At 46.8% G+C, this 23884-nt stretch overlaps 4 protein-coding genes and 1 long non-coding RNA gene across 8 annotated transcripts; 3 read left to right on the top strand and 2 right to left on the bottom strand.

Moving 5' to 3' along the window:
* Positions 1 to 601: 601 nt before the first annotated feature.
* Positions 602 to 4762, bottom strand: LOC133165321 (protein zyg-11 homolog). Its single transcript, XM_061294884.1, has 13 exons — positions 4439 to 4762; positions 3567 to 4351; positions 3366 to 3512; positions 3056 to 3232; positions 2879 to 2943; positions 2681 to 2780; positions 2548 to 2598; positions 2324 to 2485; positions 2190 to 2237; positions 1925 to 2125; positions 1802 to 1854; positions 1624 to 1721; positions 602 to 1553 (listed from the first exon to the last, which is right to left on the bottom strand). Exons 1-13 carry the CDS (start codon positions 4626 to 4628, stop codon positions 1360 to 1362), a joined length of 2271 nt encoding a protein of 756 aa, XP_061150868.1. The 5' UTR covers positions 4629 to 4762; the 3' UTR covers positions 602 to 1359.
* Positions 4763 to 5576: 814 nt separating this feature from the next.
* On the top strand, positions 5577 to 13394 carry LOC133165311 (angiopoietin-related protein 1-like). 4 transcript variants are annotated; one of them, XM_061294869.1, is made up of 5 exons: positions 5577 to 6262; positions 8274 to 9112; positions 10419 to 10612; positions 11294 to 11564; positions 11650 to 13394. In XM_061294869.1, exons 2-5 carry the CDS (start codon positions 8311 to 8313, stop codon positions 11838 to 11840), a joined length of 1458 nt encoding a protein of 485 aa, XP_061150853.1. In that variant the 5' UTR covers positions 5577 to 6262; positions 8274 to 8310; the 3' UTR covers positions 11841 to 13394. The 4 variants fall into 4 exon arrangements, with proteins under 4 accessions (XP_061150853.1, XP_061150852.1, XP_061150855.1 ...); XM_061294868.1 differs by having other exon boundaries at positions 5577 to 6322; XM_061294871.1 differs by lacking the exon at positions 5577 to 6262 and adding an exon at positions 6409 to 6900.
* Positions 13395 to 15395: 2001 nt separating this feature from the next.
* On the top strand, positions 15396 to 17907 carry dnajb4 (DnaJ heat shock protein family (Hsp40) member B4). Its single transcript, XM_061294874.1, has 3 exons — positions 15396 to 15767; positions 16345 to 16946; positions 17436 to 17907. Exons 1-3 carry the CDS (start codon positions 15557 to 15559, stop codon positions 17664 to 17666), a joined length of 1044 nt encoding a protein of 347 aa, XP_061150858.1. The 5' UTR covers positions 15396 to 15556; the 3' UTR covers positions 17667 to 17907.
* LOC133165322 (uncharacterized) lies at positions 16097 to 18600 on the bottom strand. Its single transcript, XR_009717560.1, has 2 exons — positions 18505 to 18600; positions 16097 to 16786 (listed from the first exon to the last, which is right to left on the bottom strand). It is a non-coding gene; the product is annotated as an uncharacterized LOC133165322 (long non-coding RNA).
* gipc2 (GIPC PDZ domain containing family, member 2) lies at positions 18567 to 23750 on the top strand. Its single transcript, XM_061294875.1, has 6 exons — positions 18567 to 19150; positions 21960 to 22145; positions 22671 to 22851; positions 22929 to 23041; positions 23123 to 23204; positions 23295 to 23750. Exons 1-6 carry the CDS (start codon positions 18857 to 18859, stop codon positions 23444 to 23446), a joined length of 1008 nt encoding a protein of 335 aa, XP_061150859.1. The 5' UTR covers positions 18567 to 18856; the 3' UTR covers positions 23447 to 23750.
* Positions 23751 to 23884: the final 134 nt, after the last annotated feature.

Raw genomic sequence — 23884 nt, 5'->3', positions numbered from 1 at the left:
ACAAATTTAGACACGGGAAGTGGGAGACTGCATTTCAGTTGCAAAAATGAAGTCATGTATAATCACTGCCGCTTTGACGTGACAGCATCAAATTAGCATGAACATAAGTTATATAAAATGCTTAGGCAGACCGTGGCAAACATGTCAACTCTGCATGGTGTGGCCTTGGATATCAAACTTGACCCCCTCCCCCTTCAAAAAAATGGCCTGTGTCTGTTTTTATTGTTATATCATACAGTATTTCCAGTTTTGGGGCAATGAATTTTGGATGTGTGCCTGGAACGGGGATGGACTTAATCTCTGGCAAAATCAGCTACAAAAAGGCCGTGAAACTACAACGGGAAACGGGAAGTCGCTTGCTGCTGCTTTTCCGTATCCGCTCACGGGCTGAGAACCTGCCGGCGCTGTCCAGCCACCAGTCATTTCAAAGCAAACAATGTGTCCTTGTCCACAACAATGGCACAAATGCACATGGGTTGCACCCAGACAGGTTCAGACGTAATTCCGATCCAATAGCGACGTCTGCACCAGTGAGATAATTCAAAATCCGTAAAATGCAATTGGAAGGGACCAAGACAGACACACGGACTCGGTTCTGCTATATTTTTATTCAAGCCTGAAATGCTCTTAGATGTCTTTTTTCTCCCCTCTCTCTTATCTGCAGCTGGTGTCTCTTCAGCCTCCACTTCAGGCTTTGTTTATTTTTCCTCGAGATATTTTTGGCACTTTTCTTGTGACATCTTTATTTCTGTCTCAATCCTGCAGTTTGAAAGGAACACTTGATATTTTGGGCAATGATGAGGGTGCATTTTTTAATAGAGAGCGGGCGCGCGCGATGATCAGTGATACGAGTGTGATGTCAGCAGCCAGCTAAGCCAGCTTAAACAGTGCAAATGGAGAAGCAGAAAGCCAAAGAAGGAAATCTGCCCAAAGCTTTTTGGTTAACATATTAAGTGGATTTGCTTCAATGGAAATTCTGGCGATGAATGCAAATGTGACATCTTATACTTAAAAATACTTTTAGTCCAACTTTGAAAGTCAGAACTTCGGTTTGAGGTTAATGAATCCAATTGGAGTGTGCAATGCAGTCCCAATTTTGGCATGTCACTCAGAAAAGTGGCGAAACTACGTTGAGTGAACTTGATACGGATTTGACTGCCATCAGCCCTGAAGCCAAAGCTCTCGAGTACCCTCTAGCGGCCACATGTGCAAACTGCTGTCAGGCATTCAATTTGTGCTTGCCCTCAGCAGATCCACACAATTTGACCTCAATGTTGAACAACTTCACTCATCCCTACGTCAGAAATTGGCCAATGTATTTAATCTGTACCTCCAAACGCGGCCATCTTTCTTTCTCGTTCACGCAAAGAGTTTCTGCTCTGATTTGATTGCATTTTTTGCTAAGAACTGTGAGGCACCTTTGTGGCGCTCATGCAGAGACAAGATGCTCTCCGATAGTCCCCTAATGATGGCGTGAGAGTCTGGATGTGAAGCCAGAGCCTTCAGACGTTCAGTCACACCTTCCCGCTCCAGCATCCAGCCGTAATGTAAAGCTGAGAGAGGAGGATGGAGTCAGGCTAACGTACGTACAATGAGGTATTACAAGAACAAGCCGGAACCCACCGTTTTCTGTGATGAGGAAATGAATGGCCCACACAGCCCACAGTTGCACGCCCGTGGGTTGACATGTCCCAAGCAGGTGGCAGAACGGGCGCAACGACCTAAACGTAAAGGCAGAGGTGACGCCGAGCACCATTAGGTACGGCGCCGCAATCAAAATTCCACAATAACTCCGTCCCACCTGTGAAACACAATTTCTTTCTCCATATGGGTCCAAGCTGCAATGGAGACGTGCTGTGAGGGGAAAAGCCATCAATGGGATCCAGTTGGCTTCGTTTATTAAATAAAACATTCACACACGCACCAGCTGGTTGAGGATGCGGCTGCGCAGGTTCTCGTCCAAGATCCAAGCCTCCGGCCGTGAGGTGAGGTGAGCAAGAATGCCGCCGGCAAAGTAGCGCACACTCATGTCCACATTGGTGCCCTGCAGGAGGCTGACAATGTGCTCCAACAGGTCTGCCACCATCAGCTCCGTCTGCAGCTCCTCCACCTCTGCGATGTTGTTCTGAAAAATACATATATAGTTACACGAGGTTTCAAGAAGCCATTGAAATAATGACCCGACCCACCAGGATCCCGAGAACTTCCTGCTGAATGGAACGTCCAGTGTAGTTGGACTGCAAAAAAAAAAAAACAAGACCAGGGATATGAACAAAACAATTTCTCTGGTTTTGGGTTGCCACGTGTGTACGGGCATGTCTACCTCCAACATTTCTTTAAACAGCTCCAAGCCGTTACACTGGATAAAGTTGCGGGCCGCTACGGGCATTTCATTGGTAAGGTTCCACAAAGCACTTAAAGTGTATTTCAGAATGTAGTCGACTTCTTCCAACATGGCCCTCTGCTGCACGCTAGCCAACAACTGCTGTTGGGCGGATACAAAGTTGGTGGCAATCACGACAATAGAGGGAAACGCTTCCTCTTTACCTTCACGATGAAGACATCTTCCCCGAGCTTTGCATTCTCCGCTGTGGATAACTGCAAAGACAACAAAACAAAACCAGAAAAGATTTGAGCCGCGAGAGAGAGCAAGAGAGGGCGACGGCTGATGCCATTTGACCTTGGCCACCAGCTTGGAGAGGACAACGACGGACATCCGCTGAAAGCTGGAATCTTTGTTGCCGCTCACCCAGTTAATCACCTGCGTGGCTGCTAGATACCTAAAGCGTGAGAGCAGCACGCATGAGGAACGCAGACACGGCCTGTTCATGCTCTCCCAGATCTCAACTATTTCATAACAGTGCGAAGATAAACTGACCGGTCAAACGGGACCTCCTGGAGGATGTAGTCATTGCAGAGTGCCAGAAGATAACTATGTTGGACCTGAAAGATAGAAAAAGGCAACAATGGACTGTCGTTGTTGCATTTGTTGATTTATTTGTTTTGTTTTAGTGAGGTAGTTCTAATTTACAGTCGGTGGAAAAAAAAGCGCCACCTGCGTATCTTGGTGGAAGGTCTTCATGGTGTGCAGCAGCTGCGTGACGGCGTAGCGAAGCAGGCCCACAGGCATGGCCTCGGCCTGGTCCTCAGCGGTGAGTTTGATCACGCACTCCGTGCCCATCCGGTGGATGTGCAGACTCGTAGGGTGGCTCTGCATGGACCTCAACACCAGCTACGAGAGCAATGGGCAAGAGGCTTGTTCACTTAGATGCACAATAATCAAGTGAAATGGAGCTTTCCGTTCACAAAAATGACTCATCCATAAGCTATGTTGACTGATGGCAACCCAAAATGGACTACATCACCTCCAGCATTTCTGGGTGTGGCTGTGGTTTCTGCGAGTCTGTGATCAAATTGTAGAGACGTAAGATGGCCTCTTGAGTGAAACACTCTCTGTCTCTGTACCTTCTGAGGGCCTCGCACAACTGCTTCTCGTGAGTCTGTCCGGTTACCTGAACACATGCGTAGTCAAACGGGCAATGTGGACTGAGGTGGAAAATCCTTACCTTGAGTTTTTTTTGCGCCGACAGGGCAGGGCAGGCGCAACCTCCAGTTGCCAGCAAGCCCAAGAACACCAGATCCTTCCTGGCTTCCACAAACGCACCGACCACTGCCTTGTCGATTCCCCACCTGCCCGACAAGTCCAAAGACACCAAGGAGGGAAGAACCTCTGGTCCGGCCCGCAGAAGACGCAGAGCGGCTATGTCACTCAGGTCTGCGCCCTGTTTTGTCGTTTGGTTGTCTGACAAGTCCAAATGTCTCAGAGCGTCGAGCTGGCCGAGCACGGACATCAAAGCGTCCGGCGTCGATTCCAGCTGCCGGAGGCAGTGGACCGTCAAACACCTGAGAATCGTCTTGCATCGGAGGAGAGCTGTCAGCTTGGAGACGGCGGTGCAGGAGATGTCTAAGCTCTCCAGCTGAGGAAGAGAGCAGACATCTTCTAAGGCGGCGTCGCTCAGGTCGGTGCCGGCGAGGTTGAGCGTCCGCAGGCCTTTCAGGGAGCGGAGACCGTCGCCGCCATCCGCCAGTGCGGCCCAGTCGAGACGGAGCCCGTTGAGGGAGAGCTTCCAAAGGCTGGATCGACACTTCGGGTTGGACGCCAAGCCGGAGATGATTTGAGCGCCGCTGATGTCGCCTGGGGACCAGGACGCATCCACTTCTTGAAGCCGGTGAGGGCAGACGGCCAGTTGGAAGGCTTCTGCCGACACCAGACAGCGGCGCAGGCAGGCTCGGCTCAAACGCAGCCCCTTGTGTTGGTGGAAAATCCCAATGGTTTTGTCGTTCACTATTCCTAGGGAAGCAAAAAAAGCAAAACAATGTTCACAATCTATATCTTGGGTGTCAAATTTAAAGGCAGAGAAAGAAATTGCACAAAAACCTTCTGAGGCCATCTTGTGCAGTAGCTGGTCAGCTGTCTCCTCAGGGAAGAGCAGCAGAGAGCTGTCTGCTCGCTTACTGCACAGCCGCTCCAGGCTGCGGCACACCTGAGCCAAGCACAGGTCGCTCAGCGTCTGGGCGCTCTCCCACTCCTGGGGCACATCACCCGGCCAGGGCCGTGCGTCACACATGCATGCACCGAGAAAAACGCCCACCAAGGAACTTTTTGGAGAAGGCAGACGTGCGGTGACTATACTTATCACTCAATCTAAGACCCGAGTGGCGCAGTAAAGCTCACTTAAATCACATAATGTCTGCAAGTCCAAATGGACGAAAACAAATGTTGCCACCAATTTCAAACAACTCACCATGCCGCAGGAGTAAACAATCCGCACAAGATTGCAAAACAGAGTCAGAGTCAGCTTTATTGTCAATTCCTTCATACTAAGACACACAAAGACCACGTTATTTGCCTTTATTTACAGCCACAGACGTCATTGGGAGCCACGAAGAACGTATGAAACGGAGAAAAGTGGCGACGGTGTCTGATCGTCCGTCAAGTGTCATACGCCGCTGTTAGCCGCTTGCCGTGACGTCACCCAGAGAGCCTCTCGGCAATTTCGGGCGATTTTTAGCACTCGGACACAATTCTTCCGTCCCCTGCATAAACACGCTATTAACCGGGATTATTCAAATTGAACCCGTCAACAAAAAAAGCATTTGGTAAGTTGCATTTCAAATCTCATTTAAAAGTGTGTTGAATTTTATTTTATTTTATTTTATTTTATTTTATTTTATTTTATTTTATTTTATTTTATTTTATTTTATTTTATTTTATTTTATTTTATCTTATCTTATCTTATCTTATCTTATCTTATCTTATCTTATCTTATCTTATTTTATTTTATTTTATTTTATTTTATCATACAGTAATGTTTGTTCTATGCATGTGGTCAAACGTAAACACACGCACTTGTTTGCGTTTGCTCTACAGCAACATTTCAACATGCGGAGATTGTTCTCAAACATAAACAAACACATCCCCTTTGTGGGTCACGCCCCTCACGGCCACACTCCATGCAGTCACAGCCCACTACATAAATAAAAACATCCTGCCGTGAATCTCGTAAGCAAAGCTGTCCTCCCACATGCTTAAGTCCGTCTCTCCACGCATCAAAGCCTGAGAGCGATCGGCCTTCACGTTTCCAAACATTTTCAGGCCTTCTTCTTGACCGTTCCCCGCCACTCCATGTCTTCGTGAGTACATAAACACAGCTGCCAATTGCATTTTGGGCTGCCACAGGATGCGCTCACATGGCATTTATGGAGGAGAACAAATCCGAAACAGACCTCTGATGTGCGTCCTCCAGCTACCGGACTGTCGACATTGGGTCTGGTTGGAATCATGCAAAAAGGAAGGCGGGGGAAGGAGATGATGCACAGCCATGCAAGTCTGGTGTCTTTCCACAGATAGCCCATACAAGTTTTTATTCACCTTTTTCTAACTGTGGGAACTTTAATTTTCTTTTTTTTTTATGGGGGAGTGGCTCCTGCTCTCCAAAACTTAACATGACATCAGTGCAAGAAGGCAGGGCCAGGCCTCCTCTTTCCTGCGACGACTGAGGAAAGCAAAGCATCAGCCTCCCTCTTTCTGCACATGGACCACCCTCTAGTGTTCCCCTACCGGGCCGGGCGGACTGCGAGCGGGCCGTCATTCCCGATGAGAGCAAAGACTGAGGGAGCGTGAGGAGAGCGTGGAGACGATGGCAACTCAACGCAGCTAAGACGCACGCTCGCTTTCTTCGACCGCTGACAACCAAGACAGGTCAGAGGTCATTCTTCAAAGTTTGGCGAAAGCGATGAAAATATTTCATCACCGCATGAAGTAAGTCATTCAAAAGTCCGGAGCCTCTCGGGTCTTTATATTTATTTGGACATTCTTTCTGCATGCCTCCTCCTCCTCTTAAACAGTATGTACAAAGCTCATATGTCACCCCTGAGGGTGACTCTGATTAAATCCGTCTGTTGCGGAAAAAAACAAAAGTGTGGTCTAATTGACACAGCCAATAACCTCAAGACAGCCTGATGTGAAAAACAGAAATCTGCAGAAAGGAACAATCGGTGCCATATGTTTGCTGGTAGTGACTCAGGCTCCTCAACACCCGCCCGCCGCCGCCGCCGCCGCGCTCAATGGAGTCAGCCGGTGATCAGGAGACGCAAGCTCTGTCAAGTTTGACATGTTTATTTGCAAGGGCCAGCGAAAAGGAAAGCAGCTGGCTCCGGGACAACCCGGCCTGAGCGGCGTAGGTGAGGGAGCTTCGGAACGGTTGCAGAAAGACGGGGAAATGTACCCAAGTGACAGCGCCGTGGCCCTTTTCCAACTTTGGCTAGGCAGGCAGATTATTGTTTAGCCCATGTGACAGCCTCAGGGAGCGCGGGAGACACTTTCCCTCTGTGACGATTGTGAGTGAAACCACACGCAAAAAGTTGACATGAAGGAGAGCGTATTTTTCCAATGACGTTGACAAAAGAGTATTCTGCTTGAGCAGCACTTTGAGTTTGGCTTTGGGATCTCTCCCATGAAGTGCGTGCGTGCGGTACAGACTCATCAGGAGCAACATACATCAAGAGGTGACCGCAGGAATGCGTCCGTCCGTCCGTCTGTGTCTCCAGCTCATTTATTTCTCCCTTGTTGCCATTTGTTACAACTCCTTGCTGGCCTTGTTTGGATGAGCTCCACTGGGAAAGAAGTCGTGCGGCCTTTACGCGACTGCTGGGTTAAAAGAGGCCATGCTGGCTCCAAAGAATGAACCCAACCTCGGCTAGAAGTAAATGCACCGCTACCCAGCTAGGAAAATAACTTTTTGGTGATTTATCACGTTGGCCACGTCGAAAGCAGACGGCCTTCTGGATGGATGCGGCTCAAAGCTGGCGGCCCATTAGGATTACTTTCAGAGCCAAGCCTGCTTATTAAAGGAGGGAAACATCTCCAAATGTCAGCCGCTTCTTCTCCATTTGATAGCCCGTCAAAAGCAATAAGAAGCAAACTACGCACTTACGCCGCGTTCTCCTGCCAAACGTTGACTCAATAACGCAGCGCTCATAAATCAGTCATTCCGGCACAGCCCGGCCCGCTGCTTCTGAAAACGATCCATTTCCTTTCTTTCTTTCACAAATGCAGCCGAGATGGAAGACGGGAAGGTATTCCCTCCGTAAGAGATTGACTCTCATTTTCCGCTAGCGTGCCAATTGTCATCACGCAGGTGAGCCGGGACGGATGGGCTGACGTCTTAAAAATAGATTCCGGCATTCGCGCACACCCGGACACCTGATACGACGAGGGCTATAATTGAAGAGAAGCCGCAAGCAAATGCATAGAAAATATGATTCTTGAGCATTTTCAGGGGAATGTCGACCACAAGTGAACCATTGGCGCTTTTTGATTCCTCAAACTGAAGTCGTTCCCATATTGAGCTGGAAATTGACTTTACAGTTGGTTCCTACATTTTATTTGCGTAAACAGGACGATCATGAGTGATTAACTGCGACATGTTGGCGAACGTAAAAGAAACGTATGACCCCCCCCCCACACACACTTTTATATTAAAGTGGAAAACAACTGGCTGTGTATTGCTAAGTCGCTAATGAGTAGCGTTTGGATATTGCCCAGCTGGTTTCGGAAAATCGAAGGCGTTTTTTTTTTTAAGAATCAGCCCGACTCACCAAATTGGAGCAAATAATTGGCTCGCTTTGTTGTCATATGTCAAACGTAAGGGTGGCATTTCCTCCCAATAAAAACTCAGCAAAATGTTCTGTACTTTTCTTCGTCTTGACAGAAATCTTTGAGCCTGCCGAGAAGTCAAGAGCGAAAGAATGGGACCTGGAACATGGAGCTTGTTGACTTTGTTTGGTCTGTCTCTGTGGAGCAACAGCCAAGCCCTGATCACCAACCCCATCCTCTCGCGGGCGCCAAGAGCTGCAGGCTCCCACGGAGATGACAGCAGGTGCTCCTACACCTTCCTGGTTCCCGAGGAGAAGATCACGGGCCCCATCTGCGCGGCCAGAGGTCCGGTCCCGGACAAAGACCGAGTGACTCGCCTTGACGTGGCCGCCGTGCGGGACCTTCTGTCGAGGCAAAGGCGGGAGATGGAGACTCTGAAACTGGTGGTGGATGTGGACGGCAACCTGGTGAATGAGATGAAGCTGCTGAGGAAAGAGAGCAGGAACATGAATTCCAGGGTGACCCAGCTCTATATGCAGCTGCTGCACGAAATCATCAGGAAGAGGGACAACTCACTGGAGCTGGCTCAGTTGGAGACGCGCATCTTGAACGCCACCGCCGAGTCGCTGCGGCTGTCCTCGCGTTACAAGGAGCTGGAGGCCAAATACGCCGCCCTCTCGGCCACCGTCAACAACCAGGCGGCCATGATCGGGGCTCTGGAAGAAAGTTGCATGAAGATGCAGGACCGCAGACAAGAGCCGCCGCCGCTCGGCCCGCCCATGGTGCATGTGGTGCCCGAGAACATTCCGGTTAACGTCCCGCGTTTCACTAATGAGATCCGAGGCGATAACAGCGGAAGCTTTGCCCGCGAAAGGGGATCTCGATCCGGCCCGTCACCCACCGGTGGCACCCTGGAAGTCCAGAAACACCCGCAAACAAACTTCAGCGCTGAAGGTGAGTTGGTACACGCCTGAAGGAGAGTGATGGTCACGAGGCAGTGCGTCTCTCGAAAAAGATGGGGGGGGGGGGGGGATACGATGGAAGACGGTGGAACCATTCGGTTCGATTCTGGGTTCGATTTATTCAACTTGCGAGAAAACAAGTTATTTTCCAAGCATGATTTCCATTTCTATGGATGTATTCATTCATTAAGAAAGCATTCACCACATTGCAGGTCAGCCGTAACATAATTACACACACTTTGAGTCGGTCTGCAGGTGGTCCCGCGAGCGGGTGACCTCGTTTCCAAAGGTTAAAGATCTGCAAATTCAGCTGCGGTCGTCCAACTCCTCGCTTGAGCGTAAATGCCCGTGTGGAAACAAAAACGCTGTCTGGCTGGCTGGCTGGCTGTCATGCCTGAAGTGAGGCCGGGGACTTAAAGCAAAGCAAAGAAAATCTTACCGGCTCCATTTTGCTCATCAACAGAAATTCCTTGCACATTTAGCTCAGCCTCACCCAAGAATAATAAAGTGTGTAAGGTTTCTGTATGTGGAAACGAGACTGTTCCATTGCTTTGCAGACGCGGACCAAAGCCAGACTGCCATGATAGGCTCAAACCACTAAGTGCCTTCGGGGTACCAAATCCAGTGCTTAATATTTCATAAACGCCGTCATGAGGAGAAGTGAATGGGCTCCGTCTTTGCTATTGTATCATGCTTACCTAATGACTCGCGTGATTGGAATTGAAAATGGCAATCTTGATGAAATTATTATTATCAGGCTGTTAGTTTTCTCGCTTTTGTTTTTCTTAAATGAAACGTCATTAAAAAAAGAAAAGAAAAAACACTCTCCTCATCTAGTGTTGCAGCTGCAAATTTGGAATGAACATTTCCGGAAGTCGTCCGAGTGATCAAAAGTCATCTCTAAACGAGAGAAAATCCCAAACATAAACAATACAGTATCTTTTCATAGCCGCTGGAACTAAGCAGATGAAAAAAAAAAAAAAAAACTCGGCCTACTTCACAGAAGTCTAAGATCACATGTCGTCAATGTTTCTCTAACAGATTAGTCTCGTGTTTCAGTCTGTTACTGAGGAAATGGAAGACGGTTGCTTCTTCTGGAATCTAGTAGATGGCCCGAGTGTAGCCAATTCAATGGAATTGATCTCACATACTTATCACGATAGACTGACTGTTCCCCAATCGATCAGCTGTGAATATCGTGACAGTTGATCCCGCACTTAGCCATCTAGCTAGCTTCCTCGCCCGCTAGCCTATTTTGATGATATTATTAAGCATTTGGAGTTGCTCTTGCCCTCCAGGTCCGTTCAGAGACTGTCTGGAGGCCCAAGAGGCCGGCCACGTGTCCAGCGGCATGTATCTGATCAAACCTGACGAGGCAGAGAAGTCCCTGCAAGTCTGGTGTGAGCAGGACATGGACAACGGCGGCTGGACTGTGATTCTGAGCAGGAAAGACGGCTCTGTTAACTTCTTCAGGAACTGGGAAAATTACAAGGTGATTACACTGACGCTGTTTGGGGTTTCCTCAGCTTCAGACTGCTTGAGCCAGAGATAACAGTGTTGCCTTTATGGGCCCCGTAGGAACCTCGTGGGCGGACCATTTCCTATAGGTCAGAGCGCTTGTGTTTTCATTGTAAAAATATATAACGCCACGTCAGCAGTGTTATTCATCCCAGGCTTTTGACTTTGAGATTTTTTTTTTCCATGATGAAACATTGGCTGGCTGGCTCGGTGGAAAGCTATGTTCCACCGCTCAGTCAAAACCGCTACTATCAAGCGGTCAAAGATCTGTGAGGGAAAGGTGGAGTAGATCACCCCTGCAAGGAAGCCAGCGTTTCATTCCAATTGCTCTCTCTTTGACACCGATTTGCTTCTGTGCTCTCCCGCAAAGCCACAAGGGGAGGGAGGGTCTCACGTCTTTCATCAAACGCTGGCGTACTTATCTCACGCAAACCTCAAGCATCCTTTCTGAGTAAAGTGTTATGGAGGCACGTAGCCAGATTGTGATTGACGAGCTCCGTGGTGGTAGCATTCAGAGAACTGGTGGCTATTTTCCAATGGGAATTGATTTCATTCATCTTCTGCACGCACAGGTAGTAATAGAAAGGAGTTCCTGTGCCACAAACTTTTTTCGCGGGAGTCATTTTGGGTTGTTCTCTTCTTGTCTGTCGCTCAGAGCGGGTTTGGCAACACAGACGGCGAGTACTGGCTGGGCCTGGAAGGCATTTACAAGCTGGGCCGTCAGGGCGACTATAAGCTGCAGGTGGAGTTGGAAGACTGGATGGACAAGAAAGTGTACGCTCAGTACAGCAGCTTCCACCTGGAGCCTGAGAGCGAGGGCTACCGTCTGAGGTTGGGCACTTACCGAGGCAACGCCGGCGACTCCCTCAGCAGCCACAACGGCAAACAGTTCACCACTCTGGATCGAGACAAGGACGCCTTCTCAGGTACGTCGGCAATGAGTGGCAAAGCAGAATTTTGTCAGACTGGACGTACAGAGGATCATTTCTAAAAGCCAACTTCCACTCGCAGGCAACTGTGCGCATTTCCACAAAGGCGGCTGGTGGTACAACGCCTGCGGCCAAGCCAATCTTAACGGCGTGTGGTACAGCGGAGGAGTCTACAGAAGCAAATTCCAGGACGGGATCTTCTGGGCTGACTACGGTGGAGGCTTCTACTCCATGAAGTCCGTGCGTCTGATGATTCGACCCATAGATGCGTGATGAGGCACTGACTCCGCTCACTAAATTTCAAGCCCGTTTGAAAGTGTGACGTCATAAGTCCAGGAGGGCTCAACCACAACATCAGTTGCGGGACGTCACTCTTTTTTTTTTTTTAGTATCGGACTGCTTTGTTTATATGTATATCCATATCACTATGTTTACTATCGTTACTTTAACTAATCGTGATCTCTCTCTATATATATATGGAGGAACTGCTGGTGCAGTTGACTCAATGTTACGCAACAAGTTTCATTCGACAACCTTTGCTCGCCCCGCTACATCCAAACAGCAGCTGCAAGGATTAAAATCTTGACACTGCTCTTCCTACCTCACCGCCAATGTAAACATCTGAAGGAAACACACTTTGTTGCTATTTAACTCGTGCCATCGTTCCTGGGAACTGGAAAATCGGGTTTTTATTTTCACTCGCCCCATCTGAAATCAAGGCCTTTCGTTTTCTCTTCATATGACTTTATATGAAATGTTAGATTCTCTAATTTATACGTGAGTGAAAAGGAGCAAAACATTTTGTGAGCCTTCTTACATGTATGGACATATCTTGCTGGTTTCACTCATTCAACCTTTGATTTTGGAGTAGCAACGAAGGAATTGTTTTGCAGAGTTTGAAGATTTCTGGACATTTAATTGGACAAACAATAAGACACATTCCGCGAGGTCAGACATGATGGAGTGCGAAAAAAAAGTCCAGATTTCCACGCTGGAGAAATCGCTGGCTTCCCTTTTAAATACACAGACATTTACATTCTTTCCACACAAAAGTGCTCGAGACGTTTGTTTTCGTCACGGGTTGATGTGCACGCTGAGCCAAGTGGAGTTTGCGTCCTTCGAGCGTTTGAAGGACAGGCGGCCTTTGATCCCTCGACTGAAAATAGTCTGCGTCCTCGCTCTCTTCGACTGTTCGCGCCCAAAATTTTACAGGGGTCCGGTCGAGTCGCTCCCTCCTGTTGAGTACCAATTGAATGATCTGACTTTATGCCATTGACTAAGGTGCATGCACAGTTCAAACCTTTTATTCATTCTTTGGTGAGACTGCACTCAAATTCCGAGCTTATCTTGCGGATGGTGCAGATAAATGGGCGCATTAAATCCAGTGGAAGAAACAGATTGTCTTCATGGAAAGAAAGTTGTCAGACTGGAACATTCTGTCCTTCATTCGATTGAAACGAGGAGTTGGGTTCAACGTTCATGGTTGTCTGATCCTTTTTGTTGCTGGAAGACACGGATATGAGTCACAACAACATTTCATTCAGAGTGTGAACACATTTTTGCGGATAAGTGGAAAAGAGCAATTCATCGGTTTGGGGAGGACGCATAACCACAATAATTTATGACCAAGTATTCGTCACACCATTGTTTGTGTGTGTTTTCCGATCACAGTGTTTTCACCATCTTGTGCACATTAGTGCCATTTTTTTTTTTGTGGGGGGGGTTAGGTGCATCATATGGATGGAGATGACAAACGTGGCAAAAAAGAAAGATAAAATGTGTCTATCCATATATGATTTGAGATAATAAAGAACATTGTGTAATTTCTTTGGATTTAGTTCCGTAAAGCGAAAGGTCTTGTTTGTTTTGAGAAGCATTATGGCATCTAAAATCATGTGGAAGGAACGCTTTCCCTTTTCCAAATTTAGTATTAATTAACCCCCTTGTGGATATTAAAGGCCCTTCCAATGTAGCAATTTTGCCCCAGTGACACTTGGCCCATCAAATGCTTAGAATTTGTGTCATCAACAGACAGGATGTGAAGCTGTTTTCACTAAAAATAACCACCGCGACTAATTTATGCCTGTAGTCAAGCAGTTAAAGCACCCAAGAATGTCCGTACTTTTGATTTAAAGCCGAACAGACGCTTGTTTAAAATGGATAATCATTTGAAAGGATCTGGGAAGGCTCAGTCTGCCACAGATTGATGCACTTTCCACTCTGAGTTTATTCAAGGGATTTTCCGTGTTGCTGTGAAACGCGGCGGCATGTGCTGAGCCTGTGAAAATTGGACTCATTTAACGTGGCTTTGTGAAATTGGAGGCAACCAACGCAGACCAGATCAAACAAACAAAAGGAACACTGGAGACCTGAGAAGCGTGCCGCTTGAGTTTTAGCGGCCTGTTAGCAGGCGCATATTAAACACGTCCGCATTCCGTCGCTACACGACAGGACGTGGAGGTTTATTGTATTTCCTGACATGATCAAAGAGTAAACTCGCAGAACACGTATAAAGTCAGCATTGGTCCACAATAACGTAAAATAATGTGGCTTATGGGTACTGGAAATTCCATTCCACAATTCATGTGAGGGCTTATTGAAGGCCTCACAAGCGCCAAAGGACGCATCACGTTGGCTGTCAACTGTTTATTCATCAGAAAACCACAAGCCACTTGGGTGAGAAGCAAAAATAACCAAATAGTGTTTTCGTTTGGATTCGGATTAGTTTTCTGCTGTGACATTTTGTCCGCCTGGTTACTGGTTTTAATTCAATTTGGGGTTGTAGTCAACATTTCCACCACAAGATGTCAGACTGAACACAACATCTACTAGAAGATTGGGTGCGTGTGTCCATTGATTAGGTATCTCTATTATTAGCCACGTGCCCAATGTGAATAGAAGTGTGATACCTTGAGATGTCCTTGCAAACATACATGTCTGCAAAGTAATCCAATCCCACTTTGACGTTTTTGTGCATGTATTTGTTTTGCTGGGATTCATTTCTTAAAATAGGAAATACCATATTTGTATAAGTGCGTGTCATAAACATCTGCATTTTTTTTTAGTAGTATTTTTTTTAGCATTCGTATTTTAAAGGCTTCTAATATTCCAGCAGATGACGCTGCTGAGTCAATCCAGAGTTTACTGAATTCAAGTCCACTTTGGCTCCAGCATGGCCATTGTCATCAGTGAGCTATAACAATATTTCCAAAGGATTGACACTTTTGGAAAAACAACGTTTATCGTCGATGAAGAGTGATGAATTCGCAAAAGACTCAATGGGCTCATATGTGTATTTAATCTCAGTCACGAGGTGAGCCAATCTTCCAAAAAGAGGAAAGGTGAAAGGAAATGACTCTGTCAAACTGTCTGACTACATGTGATGCTGCATTATTGGTATTTACATATTCGTTTTAAAAGTGTTCTAACACCAGCTAGAAAAAATACAAGTGTAACATAGCAGCAGGAGATTGTGCAAATCATTGCTACTAAATGTTGATTGACTTTGGGGCAAATGACACATTGCTACTAAATGTTGATTGACTTTGGGGCAAATGACAAAACACAAACCTCAAACTACACTACATTAGTGTTAGAATTAGGGCTGTCGAATGATCCGAGTCGTGTTGTTCTAAAACTACTTTTATTTATGTTTGTACGGCGACCTTGAGTGCCTTGAAAGGCGCCTTACAAATAAAATGTATTATTATTATTATTATTATTGTCTAACAGGTGGCATGCACACAGCTTGGGGAGGGGCGAGCTAGTGCGCGTGCGCGAGTGCGCGTTCTACGTCAAAAGCGTAAATTCAGTACATAATGACATATTTGACAAGATCCACACGTAGAATAACAACAGCAGTTACACAGCATCCACCGGTGGCGTAAATTCGAACCGAGTCCCCGGCGAACAGAACCAGATTTTTTTTCCTCCGTCCTCTCTTTTTCCCCCCCTCCATCATCGTTAAGGATACGGACGAACGAACAAAAATGGGTAAGGATTATTATAAAACACTCGGCATCAGTAAAGGAGCCACGGAAGAGGACATCAAGAAAGCATATAAAAAGCAGGCGTTAAAATGGCACCCGGACAAGAACAAGTCCGCAGCAGCCGAGGAGAAATTCAAGGAGATCGCGGAGGCTTACGAGGTCCTCAGCGACCCCAAAAAACGGGACATCTACGACCAGCATGGCGAAGAAGGTAACGTCATTAAAATTGTCAATCGGGTTCAATAGCGTGACGTAGGGTGTCCTTTCGGGGTAAGTCAAAATATGTTTAGCTTTCACAGTTAATAACCATCGATCAGCTTTAACTGTGTATTTTTTTTAAATTCTCATAATTTACCTAATTATTTGATCTCGAACTTCAACATAAAGGCTATACATTTGTCAAATATGTGAAAATCTTAATTTTGATGTCAAATATTAATTATTTGACAGATTGAGTCAGCCATCAATTCTATAAAGGGGTGAGGCAAACTATCAATATTGTCATGTAGTATCGTTTTCTCTCGGTACAGTAGCAAAACGTTGTGACAAAATATTTATATTCATATTTTTTTCCTGCCACGGGACAGCTTTGATACACAAGTATCCATTATTGATCAGTTTTGACAAGGTGTGGAACAAAATATTGTGCATTCTGGAGTAACATATGGATAGGAGAAAAAAAAATTGATACTGTGACAAATTGTGATACATAGTTGTGACAAAACTGGCCTACTGTGTCTTTTAAGAAGGAGAATAGCAACTATGTCTGATGTGAGTTTGTCTTTAAGGTCTCAAGGGAGGAAGCGGTCCCACTGGCGACAACCAAGGCAACACCTTTACATACACCTTCCATGGAGACCCCCATGCCACTTTTGCCACCTTTTTTGGCGGCTCCAACCCCTTTGAGATGTTCTTCGGGCGCAAAGCAGGAAACGGGCGTGACGACGAGGACATGGAGGTGGATGGAAACGACCCCTTCGGTTCCTTCAGCAGCTTCAACCTGAACGGATTTCCCCGGGACGTGCACTCCGGCCCAGGCGGGCAGCAACAGCAGCAGCAGAAGCAGCGGCGCAAACAGGACCCGGCCATCGTCCACGAGCTCAGGGTCTCCCTGGAGGAGGTCTTCCACGGTTGCACCAAACGGATGAAGATTTCTCGCAAACGGCTGAATCCAGACGGCAGGACCATGCGCACGGAGGACAAGATCCTCACCATCGAGATCAAACGAGGCTGGAAGGAAGGGACCAAGATCACGTTCCCACGCGAAGGAGACGAATCGCTCAACACCATCCCGGCGGACATTGTATTTGTCATCAAGGACAAGCCCCATCCGCACTTCAGGCGGGAGGGTTCCAACATCGTGTACCCAGTTCGAGTCAGCTTGCGACAGGTGACACGTCAACTTCTTTCTGTATTTTGTGTTTAAAAAAGGTCATTGGCAAAGAGCCGTACTTGTGGATATTTGTCACTTGACATAAACGAGGAGCAACAGCTAATAATGGCCGCATGTGCGAGAAAATATCACGACGGGAATCAGAGTGGGATTAAAGGGTGTTTAAATATTTGTTCCGACTACTTTGGATGAATCATAGTTGGGGAGAGAGGGAGAGATTCATATCAGAACAGCTAGTAGGAGGAATGGTAAAAATACACGGTGGGATCGCGCATGCTCACACGTGGGTGGGTGCACGTGTGATATGTCAACGCTGATATTATGTACAGTACGCGGAGCAGTACTATGCTCATTCAGAAGGACTGGACTAAAAGATCTTCCGGACCACTTGGAGGAAAAGTCGGTTTTGATGGGGGCATTGTGAACGGAGCTTGTGTCTTCCATCATCTCCGGGTATCAACTGACTGTTTTTCATCTTCTCTGCAGTCGTTGTGCGGATGCTCGGTGACCGTGTCCACCATCGACGGCAACACGTGCAATATGAAGATCACCGACGTGGTGAAGCCAGGTATGAGGAAAACGGTGGCGGGGCAGGGTCTGCCCCTCCCCAAAAATCCGGAGCAAAGAGGAGACCTGGTGGTGGAGTTTGATGTGAACTTTCCAGAAACGTTGCCCGGCAACACTAAAGATGTCCTGAAGCGCCACCTACCCACTTAGGATAATTTACGGATCACACATGCCTGGAGAAATGTGCAATCTCTATTTTTGACTTTATTTTTTAAATAAATACCACGCATGCTGCCAAGTGGATGGAAGACTGGACCTTTTATGTACATGGGCCTCTTTTACACGCTTTAGCCATAAATGTCCCGTGCTATGTGCCAGATGACAATCTCATTGTGTCAAAATTTTAGCCATCATTGTGACTGTGTTTTAAAATAAATATTTCACTATTAACTGAAGCTTTTAGCTAATAGTTACCCACACTATCCATACTTTTCTGTATTTGAGTGACCTAAACTGACGTTCTCGACCCAATTAACACTGTATTATTAACATACCCTATCAGGATTGCCCAAACAGAGGTACTGGCCCAAACTGGTTGACTTGAATTTACTAAGGGGGTCTGTCTGCAGACTGCAAGATGGGGACGTAGTGCAGATCCTGTTGAGGAATAAAGCTAGTTGGAGTTGAGCTAAATTGGAGTTCTCAGCTGCTGTTTTTCAGCTGCCAACACTGGACATTACATGACATTTGCGCCCACCAGGGGACGCTAAATCACTCACCATGACGTAAATTTGGGGAGAGGGCCCCTCTGAGGGCTGAATGTTGACACTGAGGGGGCTCATTTGTTTTTAGCTCCAGCAATTCCATTCGCCACCATCCAATACTTACAATATTGAAAACTCTTTCTGATACATTGAGATCACGCAGTGATGCATGCTGCACGAGACATGATGATGAAAACAATTATGTTTCATGTTATCGTGCTATTTATGCAAACGTGCATAAAAGCATGAGGAAAATGTGTTATAAACGGTGGTGGCGGGTGTACCTAATGTAATGGCCGCTTGGGTGCACAGGTGTACCGGCGCTGCCGCCGCCGCTCCCAGTGCGCCTGCGCCCAGCTGAAACGCGCACAGAGCGGCTATTGTTAGCCGGGCAGCCCGCAGGTTGCCTCTCTCATGCACTTGATCCCCGGCTACCTGTTGCGCGGTTCCCGCAGTCTTTCGATCCCCTGCAAAAGTCGCTGTTTCCGAGCGAGCCGCAGCCAGGTGAGCGACGGAAAATTCTCATCGGGGAAAAGAAGCGAAGTTAAGCAAGACGGAAACGGGGAGGCAAAAAAAACGAGATCACAACAGGTTCCAATGTTTTAGCGGTTTGACGTGCTAACGAGACGCGTAAAAATGCCGCTGGGCCCGTGGAGGAAGAAAAACAAGTCGCCCAAGGAGCACCTGGTGGACAACGAGGAGGTCGGCGGCGGCCACCACGCAGGCGCGACTGGCTCTCTGCTCGCCGGCAACAAGTTGGCGTCGAACGACGCCGTGGGGTTGCCGCCGCCTCCTGCCAACCTGCGGCCCAAACTGGTCTTTCACACGCAGTTGGCCCACGGCAGCCCCACCGGAAGAATCGAGGGCTTCTCCAACGTCAAGGAGCTGTACGCCAAGATTGCAGACGCCTTTAATATCAGCCCACCCGAAGTAAGAGCACCCACCCACCGCGACACTTAACCCTAATCAGGGGCTTCACAAACTGGTGGGAAAAGTATTCAGGATTTACTTACATAAATAAGAAAAAAAAATCAGACCAAGATGAGGCATTTTCATAACTTTTTCTTGTCAATATTCGACATCAAGCACAAAACACGATTGTACTTGGGATATTGTGATGCATCCGGTGGTGGTCTTTCAAAGTGTGAATTCACAGGCGACATTGGTGCGACTGGATGGTGAGTGAGATGCAAAGCTGAAAAAACCCTCACCAATTCTGTCTGGCGCCTTCCGAAAGGAGCCAGACAAGGCAGGTTTTAGCTCGTGGGTGCCGTTTGTTCCATCATCTCTGTCTGTAGCACTCACGTGAAGGTTCCCTTTTGTGATTAAAATGTTCCCATGAATAGATTCTGATAATGCCATGCGGGCGGACAAGTCTTAATCAACTAAATCCTGTAGGTGTGCATGCATTCCACATGTATTAAAACAAAGTGATGGATTTCACATTTGAGGCTTGATAATAAAAATAAAGAGCTTGATAGTCTTAACTAGTCAAGTGTTGGTCAAGCTGGGCGTTTTTTTTTTGTTTTTTTTTGCCGACAAAGGATAAAATTATTTCCTAAACTCGACGTCGCTGCCAAGGTTGTTTAACACTCATGACAGATTAAAAGACTGAATATTGCAGTCATGTGTTGATGTTGGCCATGGCAGGAAGTCCCTGACGTCCGCTTATGTGGGCACTGCCTCAAATTTGAGCAGACCGTTAGCCGTCCCACTGCTCCCCTAGGGAGCATCTCTTCTTTGAGCCTCCTCCCTCTGTAAACATGCAAAAGTAAGTCACCAACTTTTTATCGATCCTGCTCTCGAGCATTGTCGCTCGTGAAGCTGAATGAGAATTCAAATGTTAATTTGCAAGAGGGAGAGGTCTGGCTTCTCATTCTTGGAGCGTGATAGTTGGCACCAATCCACTGACATCTATGACATCATCTAAGTTCACAGTCTAGCTAATGTGGGCACAAGCAGCGTCATCTTCAGGGTCAAAGTCTGTGCTTTTATGTGAAGCTATGAAGTTTCTGAGGTGCGGCCACCAGCACCGTTTACCTGTATGCACTGCCGTATTTACTTTGTTGTTGGTGTGATGGACTTTCTAATCCAACAGATTAAGTGCCGCAATCTCATTTGTTCAAGGCGTGCGTGTGTGTAATTTACTGCATTTCTTTGTATCGTGTTTTTTTTTATTTTTTTATTATCAGCGTGTTGTTGGACTATGACAAGTGAGCGGGAGACATCCGATTTACTTTTAAGGTTAATGATTGCACCGCCTTGATGCTGATGGCTGTGTTTTCCTTTGTAAAAGCAGAAACCGCTGACCTCGGCACTCTAAGAGCAGCTGGCACACAAGACAAAGATGAATTTAACCTGTATTTATCCTGAAAAAGCCTATTTGCAATTGTATACTGATAAATAAATTATGGAATGAAGGACTATTACTGATAAATAAGTGGCATGGCACGCAACACGGCATGCTAAACTGTTTACATGCTCGCGTAAGTGCTGCTGTTTTGGTTAGCAACGGCGCTAGAACAGGCTTAGCGTTGACTCGGCAAACTGAGGTTTTGAGTTGCGACACATTTTCTCTACAGATGGGAAGGCGTCAAGTTGAGGAGAGGTGTTTATTTTCCATGTCGGCACGTTAATTTAGCAGCGCAAGTAGGCGGCGTTTGGGTGCGAGACTGTTTGCGTTAAATTGCACTTTATTTTTAGATGCCTTTTTATTCGTTTTGAAGTGGGAATAGAGCTTTTAGTCACATGGAGGACTGGGCACCAGTGTGAACAAAGGATTGGAAGGATTTAGGTCTGGCATAGTGCACTTGAGTCCATTTGTGCTAAACGTTTGACTGAGCGAAGACATACAGCTTGTCGTGCTAACTGTTAGCAGCCGTATAATGTGATTGTTTTCATCTTATCTTTTTTTAAATTCTATTTTATAATGCTTAAAGAATGTTGGACTGTTTCTAAATGAGAGTTGAGTGTTTCCATAAGTATTGCTTTCAGGTTAGAAGGGAAGCCGGCTCACGCCAGGCAGCAGCGAGGAGATGGGAAGGAAGCGCCGAAAGCTCCCTGGGGCGCTGAGAAGCTGCTTAAAGCTGCTAGCGGCCTTGGTAACGGGCCGTAGGCGGTCACTAATGTACCTCCTGGTGGTGGCTTGAGAAGTGGGGGATGGGTGGCGGGCTGTTTGGGGGGGGTAAAAAAGTAGACCCTTCACCCTTGCATTCAGCCGCCCTCTTCTCCTCTCGCGGCCCCCTTTCCATTATCACCCTCTTCTATTATGGTCTGGGTTCTCCATGGCAACGCATGTTGGTTTGTGTGTATCTGTGTGAGCGGTGCCTGTTGGTACACAGTGTGAAGAAGGCCCGATGGTGAATCACATGATTCACTCCCTTCTTTCACAAGAGAGACATTGTGGCTTTTGCGTCCAGACTGTTAAGTGTAGCAAATATTGTCGCGTCGTCTGAGTGTAGTCAAGACGCAGCTAAAGTTTGTGCCGTGTGTACGGGAGGGCAACAAATTAATTGGACCACTCGCTGGGTGTCAATCTGTTTCAAGTGCTGTGAAATCAGCTTAGTGCTTCTGTTCCTCACACTGATGAGCTCTCTGAAGTGTGAAAGGTCATTTGTCTTTTTTATGATCGACACACAGATGAGAGTCGGAGCCTTCAGTGATTAACGCGCCGTCTGTTGTTTGAGCTCAACTGACTGAATTGTTTGATTTTTAAAAAAAAATAAATTCTGTCACACAGATCCTCTTCTGCACACTCAACACACACAAGATCGACATGGACAAGCTGCTGGGCGGCCAGATCGGCTTGGAGGACTTCATCTTCGCCCACGTCCGGGGCATCAAGAAGGAGGTGGAGGTGTTCAAGTCGGAGGACGCGCTAGGCCTCACTATCACAGACAACGGCGCGGGGTTTGCCTTCATCAAGGTGCTTCATCTCACATTTGCCACCATGCGATAAAAAGGCAGCACTGCATAATCACCATGTTGACAAAGAAAGCGAGCTGATAAGATTTTGCGACTATTTATTTTGAACAGTTTTTTTTTTTTTTAAAGCAAGAAAAGTGTTTGATAGTCAAGTAGGGATTAGCTAGCGTCGTTGGTCAGAAAATATTTTGCAGGAATGTTATGGACAAAAGTATTGGGACACATGACCATTCCACACATACCAGGGAGTTCAGTCTTTTCCTGCTGAGGCCTTAAAAAGTCATAGGATTGTGGGGCCTGCCTTAAGGTTGACATCTGTTTTTTTTTTCTGGTGTGGCCCACTCGATCTGGTTCTGCCTCGATTATAAAGCAATGCCATTACAACCCAAATATGTCAAACCTACCAGAGTTGACATTTTTGTTATTACTGTACTTAAAGGCTTTTCCTTTAAGCTCATTTCACATAGCCATGATTTTTTTTTTTTTCTATTCGTGCAATCTTGTTTTCCGTGTGTGCCGATGGCAGCGCATTAAAGAGGGCAGCGTAGTGGACAAGGTGAAGGTGATCTGCGTGGGCGACCACATCGAGCGCATCAACGGTTGCAACATCGTGGGCACGCGCCACTATGAGGTGGCCCGCATGCTCAAGGAGCTTCCCAGGAACGAGACTTTCACCCTCAAGCTGGTGGAGCCCATGAAATCCTTTGGTGAGTGACACAAAGGCATATTGATTCATTCCCATAAGACTACTAAATGAGGTGAAATCGTATTTGTCCACTGGCAGAAATGCTGGAGCCGAGGTCCAAAGGCGCCAAGCCCAGCGGCGACAGCAAAATTGTGAACGGCAAGGGAACGCTGAGACTTCGCGCCAAGGGCCCCGCGACAGTGGAGGACGAGGCAAGTGCTGTGACTAATCAATATAAAAGCAGATCAATAGGAAGCATATTAAAAGACACCAGTTGTGTTTACAATGTCCAGCCGACGGAGTTTGAAGAGAAAGCGGTGAAGAAGGTGGATGACCTGCTGGAGAGCTACATGGGAATCAGAGACACAGAACTTGGTCAGTATTATTAAAACGGTTCTAAAAGATGTAATGTACTTCAAAGTGAAATACAACTGAAGGTTTTTTTTTTGTCGAATTTCCATCCAGCGGCCACCATGGTGGAGGTGGGCCGTGACAAGAACAATCCTGACGAGTTCGCCATGGCGCTGGACGAGACCCTCGGCGATTTCGCCTTCCCGGATGAGTTTGTCTTTGACGTCTGGGGCGCCATCGGAGATGCCAAGCAGGGAAGGTTCTAGGTTGACAACCCGCCCTTGAAAAACACACATGCACAAGTGAGTCTCTGTGATGCTTTGGCGAAGTGCATGGGACTCTTCTCCTGCCTAAACACGTAATAGCGGTGTCATTTTTAATACCACTTTTTTTAATAGTTTTTTAATATATACATATAGTGATCACGCTGATTTGTCAGCTGTAATTTTAGCAATTTATTTGCGTTTGGTCGCTTTCAACGGGACATAGTATGTTAAATGGACTTTTTTAATTGCTTGTACACAAACAGTTGGGTGATCCATGTGAAATTAAACAAACAAGTAAATATTTTGTCAGCTGCCTGTTTTCCCAAAATGACTCAATTTTGATGATTTATCCAATCTTGCCTCTGACTTTATGATTTTGCAGCTAGGCAGGGTGAAATTGCCATTTTCAAGGGATCAAGTGAATTGCTGGAGTGTTTT

Source organism: Syngnathus typhle, linkage group LG13, assembly GCF_033458585.1.
Source record: "Syngnathus typhle isolate RoL2023-S1 ecotype Sweden linkage group LG13, RoL_Styp_1.0, whole genome shotgun sequence".
NCBI classification, from domain to species: Eukaryota; Metazoa; Chordata; class Actinopteri; order Syngnathiformes; family Syngnathidae; genus Syngnathus; species Syngnathus typhle.
The sequence above is the reverse complement of the archived record's forward strand: the minus strand, read 5'-3'. Positions and strand labels throughout refer to the sequence as shown.

Bases quoted from the DNA above. Each gene is read 5' to 3' on its own strand.
- LOC133165321 (XM_061294884.1), bottom strand. From the start codon at position 4,628: ATGTGTGACGCACGGCCCTGGCCGGGTGATGTGCCCCAGGAGTGGGAG. The intron at 2,486-2,547 runs GTAAAGAGGAAG...TCCGCCCAACAG, and splicing joins AAGATGTCTTCATCGTGAAG to CAGTTGTTGGCTAGCGTGCA. The intron at 2,238-2,323 runs GTAGACATGCCC...TTTTTTTTGCAG, and splicing joins TGTTTAAAGAAATGTTGGAG to TCCAACTACACTGGACGTTC.
- LOC133165311 (XM_061294869.1), top strand. From the start codon at position 8,311: ATGGGACCTGGAACATGGAGCTTGTTGACTTTGTTTGGTCTGTCTCTG. The intron at 9,113-10,418 runs GTGAGTTGGTAC...CTTGCCCTCCAG, and splicing joins AACAAACTTCAGCGCTGAAG to GTCCGTTCAGAGACTGTCTG. The intron at 10,613-11,293 runs GTGATTACACTG...TCTGTCGCTCAG, and splicing joins GGAACTGGGAAAATTACAAG to AGCGGGTTTGGCAACACAGA.
- dnajb4 (XM_061294874.1), top strand. From the start codon at position 15,557: ATGGGTAAGGATTATTATAAAACACTCGGCATCAGTAAAGGAGCCACG. The intron at 15,768-16,344 runs GTAACGTCATTA...TTTGTCTTTAAG, and splicing joins CGACCAGCATGGCGAAGAAG to GTCTCAAGGGAGGAAGCGGT. The intron at 16,947-17,435 runs GTGACACGTCAA...TCTTCTCTGCAG, and splicing joins TTCGAGTCAGCTTGCGACAG to TCGTTGTGCGGATGCTCGGT.
- gipc2 (XM_061294875.1), top strand. From the start codon at position 18,857: ATGCCGCTGGGCCCGTGGAGGAAGAAAAACAAGTCGCCCAAGGAGCAC. The intron at 22,852-22,928 runs GTGAGTGACACA...GTCCACTGGCAG, and splicing joins GGAGCCCATGAAATCCTTTG to AAATGCTGGAGCCGAGGTCC. The intron at 23,205-23,294 runs GTCAGTATTATT...ATTTCCATCCAG, and splicing joins AATCAGAGACACAGAACTTG to CGGCCACCATGGTGGAGGTG.